Below are 12,180 nucleotides of genomic sequence, written 5' to 3'. Positions count from 1 at the left end.
TCCCCTCCGGGACTTCCTCAGCGTCGTCATGGCCATCCAGGTATCCACACCTTATATAGTGTCCATCTTAAAGAGATAGTAACTACTCCATACGTAGTTTCAATATATCAGACATTTTTTTTCTCAAGAACAATCCAAAATGAACTGTCATATATTAATATACATTTCATAAGGTCCTAATATATACATTTGAAAAGTTAAGACTATCGATAAAGACAACAAACCCCTGACATGAAATATTTCAAGGTCAAGGATATAATATAATTTCAAATATTAAGGAACTTCTTCACATTCTTCACATTTCTAATAATACAGAGCTTTTTGGGAATGTCACTGTTCGTGAAAACCTCGGTAACAGTGATCACAATATAGTTATATTTTACCAATACTGTTAAAAACAAACCCAGGCTGGAGGGCAAAAAAACTTAATTTTAAGAAGGCCAATTTCCCCAGGATGAGGGCTGCAATTCAGGATATGGACTGGGAAGAACTAATGTCAAATAATGGTACAAATGATAAATGGGAGATTTTAAAATCTACTTTGGGTAATTATAGTGCAAAATTTATTCCTATAGGTAACAAGTATAAACTACTAAAATTAAACCCCACATGGCTTACACCCTCTGTTAAATGGGCAATACATGACAAAAAAGGGCATTTGAAAAATACACATCTGAGGGTACAGCTGTAGCCTTTGTAAATTCTAAAGAGCTTAATAAAATCTGTAAAAAGGTAATAAAATCAGCAAAAATACAAAATGAAAGGCAGGTGGCCAAGGATAGTAAAATAAATCCCAAAAAATTCTACAAGTATATATAAATGCAAAGAAGCCAAGTTCTGAACATGTAGGACCCCTAAATATTGGTAATGGGGTGATGGTCACAGGAGATCAAGAGAAGGCAGAGTTACTAAATGGGTTCTTTAGCTCTGCATATACAACAGAAGAAAGAGCAGCTGATGTAGCCAGTGCCAGCAGGGCCGCCTTCGGGAATTTCTGGGCCCCATACTGCCAAGGAGTCTGGGCCCCCGCCCCCCTAATTGGTAGGTAGGGCACAGAAAAAAGCAAACTAGCAGGGCTTCCTTGGAGGGGCAGGGCAGAGACAGGAGGTGGGTGTCGGAGGGCAAAGGGGAGAGACTAAGTGCCTGGGCTGGGAGAACTGAAAGTAGCAGTAGTGGCCAGGGAGAGACGCAACCTCACAGGGGCTCTGTTGAATGATGAGGAAGAGACAACGGCTCTGTAGGGGGCAAAAAGGGAAACAGCGTGTGTGCAAAAAAATTGTCGGGGTATAGGCGGGGGCAACATAAACAAAAATCATTGCACTGAAGCTGCTGATGTCCTATACACAGCAGAGTCACTCACCAAAATGTAGTCCATAAGATCTCCCACCTTCGCGGGCACGCCTGGATGATGTTTTTGCATTCTCTTCACACGCTGCACGCACATTATCTGTGTAAAAATCACACAAGATTAATTCGGAAACCAGACATCTAAATAATTTCAGACCCCATACCAGAAAAAAAATTCAGACCCTACACCAGACCTGTTAAGTAATTCAGACACCTTTCCACCAGACCCCTACCTTCGGCCAGAGTTTAGCATTCAGACTTTTATCTACAGGGAGCAGTGTGGTATTATCTACAGGGAGCAGTGTGGTATTATCTACAGAGAGCTGTGTGTGGAGCTATCTACAGGGGGCTGTGTGTGGCGCTATCTACAAGGGGCTGTGTGTGGAGGTATTTACAGGGGGCAGTGTGTGGAGCTATCTACAGGGGGCTGTGTGTGGAGCTATCTACAGGGGGCTGTGTGTGATGCTATCGACAGGGAGTGTGTGTGATGCTATCAACAGGGGGTGTGTGTGGCACTATCTACACGGGGTGTGTGTGATGCTATCTACAGGTAGGCTGTGTATGGCGCTATCTACAGGAGGGGGTGGCAAAATCTACAGGGGGGTGTGGTGCTATCTACAGGGGGGTGCCCCTATCTACAGGGGGTGTGACACTACCTACAGGGGGGTGTGTGCGCTATCTACAGGGGCTGTTTGGCACTACCTACAGGGGGTGGCACTACCTACAGGGGGGTGTGGCGTTAACTACAGGGGAGTTTGGCACTACCTACAGGGGGTGGCACTACCTACAGGGGGGTGTGGTGCTATCTACAGGGGTGTGTGGCACTATCTAAAGGGGGGGTTGTGGCACTACCTACAAGGGTTGTGGCACTACCTACAAGGGGTGTGGCACTACCTACAGGCGGGCTGTGTGGTGCTATCTACAGGGGGGTGTGGCGCTATCTACAGGGGTGTGTGTGTGGCGCTATTTACAGTGGGGGGTGTGGTGCTATCTACAGGGGGCTATGTGTGTGTGGCACTACATACAGGGGGAGTGGGGCACTACCTACAGGGGGGTGTGGCACTATCTACAGGGGGGGTATGCCAATATCTACAGTGGGGTGTGTGGGGCGCTATCTACAGGGGATTCCAGCCAAGGAAGAGCCCCTGACCTCACTGTCCATATATGGACAGTGACGTCAGGGGCTGCATCTAGGAGAGGAATTCCCATCCATAGAGTCGGCAACTCTCTAGCCGGGGATTCCACTCCTGGAGGAGTGAATGATAGAGCAGGAAGTGTATAGTTTCTTAGTCTGCCATAGTATTCAATTATATCTGCATCCTGTGGACGCAGATACAATTGAATATGGCAGTTGCTGGGACACGTCTGGGACAGTAATTTGCTGGGGCCGTCTCTGTAGATTCTCGACAGTCCTGGCAAATTCGCGACTGTTGGCAACTATGCGTCTGGTATAAGCTCTCTCCCCCTACCCCGGTATAATCTTCTCCCAGGTATCCTCTCTCCTTCCTCTACCCCTCTCCATGTGTAATTTCTCCCCACCCGTCAGATATCATCTCTTCAATTATTATCCCCCTAGTATAATGCATCCTCCAGTGTCATCCCCCCTTTATTATTATCTCCTTCCCCCCTGTAGCTTCATTCCCCCCTTAATACCATCTCCCTGTCCCCATTATCATTTAACTCTATCCCACCCCCATAGAAAGCAGATGTCTTACCCAGGTCTGTATTAGTTTATACTGCAGCATAAGATTGTATCATTAGCAGCAGCTCTTCGAAGGCTCTTATCTCCTGTGCTGTGTAACCAGAGGGAGAAGACAGGTTTATTGTCCCATATTACACAGCACAGGAGATAAGAGCCGTTGTAGAACTAATGATACAATATTATGCTGCAATGGATCTAATACAGACGTGGGTAAGATTTTTGCTTTCTATGGGGGCAGGAGGAGAATTTTTGGGGAGACTTCGGGCAGCAGCAGCCGAACACAGACATCACTCCGTACTCACTGTGTCAGAAGAAGACGACTGCTGCTACTGCTGCACATATCCTTCCTCTGAGGTTGAGCTCAAAACTCCCGCTGCTTGTACTGAAGTCTCCACTGCTTGTCTCCTCCCCACACGCTGTCACGCTGTTGTGTAGGAGGAGGAGTGACGGGCATATTTCACTCTCCTGCGGGCCCTTATGGTTTTACTCTGATGTAAAGAATGGGCCTTGGCTTCGTGATGGGACCTATTCCTTTGACCAAAATGAAATCATAGGGACCCCACTGCTGTGAGTATATTAATTTCAGCCGCAGAGAGCAGGCCGCTTTTTTTAAAATTTATGGCTGGGCCCCTGACAGCAGTACTGCCAGTACTGCCCTGATGGCGGCCGTGGGTGCCAGTGCTGTTAATATATCAGTTGATATACTGAATTGGCTGAATGTAGATATGGTCCAAGCTAAGTTAAATAAAATAAATGTACACAAGGCCCCGGGACCAGATGGGTTACACCCTAGAGTTCTTAAAGAGCTTAGGCCTCATTCACATCTGCATTGGGGTCCGGTTCTGACGTTCCATTGGAGCTTTCTGTCAGAACGGGACCCTGAAAAGACACAAACTGACACAGACGGAAACCAGAGGTTTTCCGTTTCCATCACCATTGATTTCAATGGTGACAGATCCAGTACCCGTGTTTTTTGCTTGGCTCTGTTGTGCACCGGACCCGTCATTTTGCCGGAAGTAATAGCGTAGTCGACTACGCGATTGCTTCCGGCAAAATGACTAAGACCCAGTATCCTGTGCACCAACCAGACCAGAGGAGGCCGACTACTGAAATGCATTGTAGAAACTCAGTTTAGAGTGAATAATTTGTCAAGTTACCTGGTCAAGTTAATCCTTGTTAAAGAAACATTGTCCTATTTGTTGCTGAGAAAGAGCTGGTTATAGGGGGGCAGTGACACGGCGGGGATATGTAAAATATAGGTTACTCCTCCGCACTTTTCTCAAAATAAGCTAAACCGGAGCAGGCAACAGGGTGAGATCCACAGCACCCAATATAATACAGTAAATTACCACTCAAACGGTACTTAGCTACAGTCCCAGTTTCTTCAGAGGATGCCAATTCCTTCAGCACATAAGCGACAGACAATTAGTCCCAATGTTGCGCTTTACTCTCCTGGGCCCTGTAGTTCCACAGTGCATCGATGTCCAGACACTGGCTCTCAGGTATTTCCAGGTATCCAGACAGATTACCCTTCAAAATAAGGATGAAAGATGGAGCAACACCGCAAGTTGGCTCCAAATCACACGATTTATTTTATAATTTACTTTATACTTCAGTAAATTTATATCACCGGTTCTGGTTCTGTGACATCACACTAGTTCCAGACTTGACCAAAATTATCCATCAAGACCAGTTCCTGGAGTAAGCGGCGGGCATCTGAATATGTCATTGTGCCGTACCTGCTTGATAACATCTATGTAAGGTAAGGCAGGTAACATTAAAGCTGTATTATATTTGCTGCTTTGGATTGGTCCAGTTATTGAGACTTCTTTGGGGAGTCCGTGCCATAATTACGGACAAAAAAATGACATGTTCTTTAATTTCTACGACACGGACACCCATCTGTAAAAATACGGAAAGTTGTCCATAGAAATGAATAGGTCCGTAATGAAAGGTACGTACGTGTGCATGGAGCCTAACAATCCACTTATTTGCTGTCAGCTATAATGTAACTCCAGAATTATACAATGTCAGCAGACTTATATCAGCTTCTACCACATAATTAGAAGGCGATATCTGGCCTGATTTTTACTAATTTAAATGTTTATAGGAAATAAATGCTTATTTTTATACCTAGATCTAAGAAGGAACAGATGGGAAAAGGTATTTGGTTGTGTTTGCATGATATTAGGGATGGAGACTCTATCATTTGTCTGGTTCAGCTGGCTTGTAGATACTTAGCACTCAGACCAACAGGTGGAGCTATTCCTCAATCATCAGTCAGGACGATCGCTGACGCAATTTCAGTTTAGAGAATTATTGAGGAATAGTCTGTGTAAACTGGGACTGCACTATTAGAACTTTTTCACACATTTATTTAACATGTAGGGCAGGTTTGGACTCTCAGTTGCTTAAAAAATTGAGAAAATGGGACTCCAAATGTTTTAGGAGTCATGTTAGACCATCAGAACCAATTGTTTCACAGCTCTTTTCGTTTTTAGAGGTCGAACTGTATGGATTGTTTGCCACTCCTATGTACATTGGGTTGAACATAGATCTGCAGAGAGATACTATAGTAGAAACTTATCAATTCCTATTATATGGAGTGATCAACCAGTCTATAGGTGGACTGTTGTGAATCAATTGTATGTTCTGCTTTCCGAAGTGAATCACGACCTTCTCATACCGTATATGAAGCCATTGGTGTGAGGTATGATTATCCTCCACACATCTATAGGGAGGATGCATGTAACCAGAGACAAGCAGAACATATGTGATATGTACAGCTCCACAACTGTTCCCACCAGCAGGATGTCCCTTACCTACTATGTGCATATACTTATAGTGTGAGGAACCCGAAATCACCACAGGTCCACGTGTCCGGTCTGCGCGTTATGAGAATCATGTGACTCTTTATATTAGGACTGGGCTCTCTTCACACTCTCTGTATTGTAATTTGAGGCCATTTCTTGTAGACACTGTATACTTATACATGGGGCAGACATTTTTGTTTTATCTTTCATCTAGTAATAATAACAGTATTGTAAACATAAATCCATAGATAAAAGGTTATATGAATATAACATCCTACAGGGTCATATGTGATTGGATACGTATCACACTAACGTCTATAACATCTTCTTTATAACATGTCTGTAATATATATATATATATATATACATATACATACACTACCGTTCAAAAGTTTAGGGTCACTTAGAAATTTCCTTATTTTTGCAAGAAAAGCACAGTTTTTTTCAATGAAGATAACATTAAATTAATCAGAAATACACTCTATACATTGTTAATGTGCTAAATGACTATTCTAGCTGCAAACGTCTGGTTTTTAATGCAATATCTACATAGGTGTATAGAGGCCCATTTCCAGCAACCATCACTCCAGTGTTCTAATGGTACATTGTGTTTGCTAACTGTGTTAGAAGGCTAATGGATGATTAGAAAACACTTGAAAACCCTTGTGCAATTATGTTAGCACCGCTGTAAACAGTTTTGCTGTTTAGACGAGCTATAAAACTGACCTTCCTTTGAGCTAGTTGAGAATCTGGAGCATTACATTTGTGGGTTCGATTAAACTCTCAAAATGGCTAGAAAAAGAGAGCTTTCATGTGAAACTCGACAGTCTATTCTTGTTCTTAGAAATTAAGGCTATTCCATGCGAGAAATTGCCAAGAAACGGAAGATTTCCTACAACGGTGTGTACTACTCCCTTCAGAGGACAGCACACACAGGCTCTAACCAGAGTAGAAAGAGAAGTGGGAGGCCCCGCTGCACAACTGAGCAACAAGACAAGTACATTAGAGTCTCTAGTTTGAGAAATAGACGCCTCACAGGTCCTCAACTGGCAGCTTCATTAAATAGTACCCGCAAAACGCCAGTGTCAACGTCTACAGTGAAGAGGCAACTCCGGGATGCTGGCCTTCAGGGCAGAGTGGCAAAGAAAAATCCATATCTGAGACTGGCTAATAAAAGGAAAAGATTAATATGGGCAAAAGCACACAGACATTGGACAGAGGAAGATTGGAAAAAAGTGTTATGGACAGACGAATTGAAGTTTCAGGTGTTTGGATCACACAGAAGAACATTTGTGAGACCAGGGCCGCCATCAGGGGGGTATTAGGGGTAGTGGTGTGAGGGGCCCGGCCAAACCTAATTGAAAGGGGGGCCCGGCAACTGCCTCGACATTCTTTTGGTAGGAAAAAACGGGCCCCTGCAATGGGGCCCGTTTTTTTCACCAAAAGAATGTCGTGAGCTGCTGCTGCTGCTGCGGGCCCCCTCCCCTCGTCATGGGGGGCCGTCAAACCGTCCGCCCGCGCGCGCGCACCCGATCGCGCGCACAATGAAACTCCCGCGCGTGCGCACTCGCGAGCGCGCATCCACGAACGCCCGCACTGGAGACCGCCCGCGCGCGCACCCGCGATCGACCGCGCGCGCACCCGCGACCGGCCGCCCGCGCACCCGCGAACGAAGCGCGCGCAGCCGCGGACCCACATGGACAAAACTTACCTGGAGCCTGGCTGGAGGTGAAGGACTGGACGTCTGGACCGAAGACCTCCCCTGGAAGACATCGCCGGAAGAGGACTGGAGTGGGAGCAGCTCTTCTGACAGTGAGTAAATTATCTCAAAGTGTTGTTTATGTATGGCCCTGTTCACACAGTATTTTGCAGGCAAAAAAAAATCTGCCTCAAAATTCCTTAAAGAATTTTGAGGCAGATTTTGAGGCAGATTTTGACCTGCCCACACTATCTTGCCGCGTTTTTTTGCTGCGTTTTTTGCTCGCGGCGATTGAGGACAGCAGACAAAAAACGCAGCGAAAAATGCATTTTCTGCCTCCCATTGATTTAGATGGGAGGTCAGAGGCGGAACCGCGGCAAGAAAGGACGTGCTGCTTTTCTTTTTCTTTTTTCCGCGACTGGCTCCCATTGATTTCAGATTAAATCAATGGGAGGCGGTTTTGGAAGTTCTTTGGTGCTGATTCTGACGCAGTGTCCGAGTCAATATCAAGGCCCAAAAACTCTGTGAACTGGGCCTTATTCTTAGGGCTTATTCAGACGAACGTGTAATACGTCCGTGCAACGCGCGTGATTTTCACGCGCCTCGCACGGACCTATGTTACTCTATGGGGTCGTGCAGACTGTCAGTGATTTTCACGCAGCGTGTGTCCGTGTGTCCGCTGCGTAAAACTCACGACATGTCCGATATTTGTGCATTGTTCGCGCATCACGCACCCATTGAAGTCAATGGGTGCGTGAAAATCACGCCCAGCGCTTCCGCAGCCGTATAAACTATGTATGAAAACAGAAAAGCACCACGTGCTACAAACATACAAACAGAGTGTCATAATGATGGCGGCTGCGCGAAAATCACGCAGCCACACATCATACACTGCTGACACACAGAGCTGTTATGAACCTTTTGCATGCGCAAAAAGCAAACGTTTTTTGCGCGTGCAAAAAGCACACGCTTGTGTAAATCCGGCCTTAGGGTAGGAACACACTAGGCATGAACACTGCGGATTTTATGCAACACATTTTATTGTGGAAAATCCGCAGCGTATTACAGTCGCAGCAGAGTGGGTGAGGTTTTAACAAATCTCATCCACACGCTGCAAAAAAAAATGGACCTGCAGTGCGGCTTTGGCTTTTTAAGCCGCAGCGTGTCAATTTATTCTGTGGAATCGCCGCTCCTCTGTTGCAGAAATGCTGCGGTTCTGCCGCAAAAATCACACAAGAGAAGAAAAAAAAGGTACTTTTTTAAATTGATAAAGTTTAGACTTGCCCCGGCCGTAGTCCTGGTGACGCGATCCTCTATTCTTAGCGCAGCCCGGCCTCCTGTCATGACGTTTCATACCATGTGACTGCTGCAGCGGTCACATGGTCTACAGTGTCATCCCAGGAGGCGGGGCTACGTTCAGAAGAGAGAGATGCGTCACCAGGACTACGGCCCTGGCAAGTCGAAACTTTTTTTTCCCTGCAGGATTCCCGCAGCGGACACGCCTCACGAAACCTGCGCCACTATTTGGTGCGGTTTTGCTGGCAGAATTCCCTGCGGCTACCGGGGTAAGCTGTGTAGTTTTACTCAGCATATCCGCCTAGTGTGTCCCTTATGATGTCGCTCCTGGAGCTGCTGCCGCTCTCTAAATAGGCAGTTGGTCCAGTAGAATTTGGAATAATTTTTTTTTGTGAACCAGCTTAAAAAAATACAAAACTTTTGTGTTAGGGCCTGTTCACATCACTGTTCGCTTCCGCTCCGGGGTTCCGTCTGAGGTTTCTGTCGGGTGAACCCCGCAACGGAAAGTGAAAGTGATAGCACAGCTTCCGTTTCCATCACCATTAGCGCAGTCGACTGCGCTATTAATTCCGTCCGAAAACCAGCCGGAATGGTGACGAACCACCGCTCCGGGGTTCCGTCTGAGGTTTCTGTCGGGTGAACCCCGCAACGGAAAGTGAAAGTGACAGCACAGCTTCCGTTTCAGTCACCATTGATCTCAATGGTGACGGAAACATCGCTAATGGTTTCCGTTCGTCACCATTCCGGCTGGTTTTCGGACGGAATTAATAGCGCAGTCGACTGCGCTAATGGTGATGGAAACGGAAGCTGTGCTATCACTTTCACTTTCCGTTGCGGGGTTCACCCGACAGAAACCTCAGAAGGAACCCCGGAGCGGAAGCGAACGGTGATGTGAACAGGCCCTAACACAAAAGTTTTGTATTTTTTTAAGCTGGTTCACAAAAAAAAATAATTCCAAATTCTACTGGACCAACTGCCTATTTAGAGAGCGGCAGCAGCTCCAGGAGCGACATCATAAGGGACACACTAGGCGGATATGCTGAGTAAAACTACACAGCTTATCCCGGGAGCCGCAGGGAATTCTGCCAGCAAAACCGCACTAAATAGTGGCGCAGGTTTGGTGAGGCGTGTCCGCTGCGGGAATCCTGCAGGGAAAAAAAAGTTTAGACTTGCCCCGGCCGTAGTTTAAGTGACGCATCTCTCTCTTCTGAACGTAGCCCCGCCTCCTGGGATGACGCTGTAGACCATGTGACCGCTGCAGCAGTCACATGGGATGAAACGTCATGACAGGAGGCGGGGCTACGCTAAGAATAGAGGATCGCGTCACCAGGACTACGGCCGGGGCAAGTCTAAACTTTTTTATAAATTTAAAAAAGTGCCTTTTTTTTTTTTTTCTCATTTGTGATTTTTGCGGCAGAACCGCAGCATTTCTGCAACAGAGGAGCAGCGATCCCACAGAATACATTGACATGCGACTGCAGTCACACTGCAGGTCCATTATTTTTGCAGCGTGTGGATGAGATTTGTTCAAACCTCACCCACTCTGCTGCGACTGTGATACGCTGCGGATTTTACACAATAAAATGTGTTGCATAAAATCCGCAGCGTTCACGCCTAGTGTGTTCCTACCCTAAGGCCGGATTTACACAAGCGTGTGCTTTTTGCGCGCGCAAAAACGTGGCGTTTTGCGCTTGCAAAAGGTCCATAACAGCTCCGTGTGGCAGCAGCGTATGATGCGTGGCTGCGTGATTTTCGCGCAGCCGCCATCATTATGACACTCTGTTTGTATGTTTGTAGCACGTGGTGCTTTTCTGTTTTCATTCATAGTTTATACGGCTGCGGAAGTGCTGGGCGTGATTTTCACGCACCCATTGACTTCAATGGGTGCGTGATGCGCGAACAATGCACAAATATCGGACATGTCGTGAGTTTTACGCAGCGGACTCGAGCTGCGTGAAAATCACTGACAGTCTGCACGGCCCCATAGAGTAACATAGGTCCGTGCGAGGCGCGTGAAAATCACACACGTTTCACGGACGTATTACACGTTCGTCTGAATAAGCCCTAACAATAAGGCCCAGTTCCCAGAGTTTTTGGGCCTTGATATTGACTTGGACACTGCGTCAGAATCAGCACCAAACAACTTCCAAAACCGCCCCCCATTGATTTAATCTGAAATCAATGGGAGCCAGTCGCGGAAAAAAGAAAAAGCAGCACGTCCTTTCTTGCCGCGGTTCTGCCTCTGACCTCCCATCGAAATCAATGGGAGGCAGAAAATGCATTTTTCGCTGCGTTTTCTGTCTGCTGTCCTCAATCGCCGCAGGCAAAAAACGCGGCAAGATAGTGTGGGCAGGTCAAAATCTGCCTCAAAATTCGGTGCGCGGTTCCAGGCGGTCGCCGGTGCGCATGCGCGGGAGTTTGCGGGTGCGCGTGATCAGTCGCACGGGCGGCGGTGTTTGACGGCCCCCATGCTACCCAGGGCCGCCATCAAGGGGGTATTAGGGGTACTGATGTGAGAGGCCCGGCCAAACCTAATTGAAAGGGGGGCCCGCAGCTCATGACATTCTTTTGGTGAAAAAAACGGGCCCCATTGCAGGGGCCTGTTTTTTTTCTACCAAAGGCAAGTCGCGGCAGTTTGCCGGGCCCCCTTTTCAATTAGGTTTGGCCGGGCCTCTCACATCAGTATCCATAATACCCCCCCTGTTGGCGGCCCTGGGTACCATGATATAGTACTGGACGGAGTACCGTTAACAGGCGGTGCCACGGTAGGGGGGCCCAGAAAATGTAGATGTAGGGGGCCCTGAAATTCCTGATGGCGGCCCTGTGTGAGACGCAGAACAACTGAAAAGATGCTGGAAGAGTGCCTGACGCCATCTGTCAAGCATGGTGGAGGTAATGTGATGGTCTGGAGTTGCTTTGGTGCTGGTAAAGTGGGAGATTTGTACAAGGTAAAAGGGATTTTGAATAATGAAGGCTATCACTCCATTTTGCAATGCCATGCCATACCCTGTGGACAGCGCTTGATTGGAGCCAATTTCATCCTACAACAGGACAATGACCCAAAGCCCACCTCCAAATTATGCAAGAACTATTTAGGGAAGAAGTAGGCAGCTGGTATTCTATCTGTAATGGAGTGGCCAGCGCAGTCACCAGATCTCAAGCCCATAGAGCTGTTGTGGGAGCAGCTTGACCGTATGGTACGCAAGAAGTGCCCATCAAGCCAATCCAACTTGTGGGAGGGGCTTCTGGAAGCATGGGGTGAAATTTCTCCCGATTACCTCAGCAAATTAACAGCTAGAATGCCAAAGGTCTGCAATGCTGTA

General features: G+C 47.0%; 1 protein-coding gene across 1 annotated transcript in view; it reads right to left on the bottom strand.

Moving 5' to 3' along the window:
• Positions 1-11,528: 11,528 nt before the first annotated feature.
• E2F6 (E2F transcription factor 6) overlaps positions 11,529-12,180 on the bottom strand; it is a 315,197-nt gene continuing 314,545 nt past the window's right edge. Inside the window, exon 7 of the mRNA XM_075861103.1 lies at positions 11,529-11,541. Coding sequence (XP_075717218.1) covers positions 11,537-11,541 — 5 coding nt within the window. The 3' untranslated portion in view covers positions 11,529-11,536. The remainder of the gene's footprint in view (positions 11,542-12,180) is intronic.

Source organism: Rhinoderma darwinii, chromosome 4 (assembly GCF_050947455.1).
Source record: "Rhinoderma darwinii isolate aRhiDar2 chromosome 4, aRhiDar2.hap1, whole genome shotgun sequence".
In the NCBI taxonomy this organism is placed as follows: Eukaryota; Metazoa; Chordata; class Amphibia; order Anura; family Rhinodermatidae; genus Rhinoderma; species Rhinoderma darwinii.
Note: the sequence above shows the minus strand (reverse complement) of the source record. Positions and strands in the feature narration are given on the sequence as shown.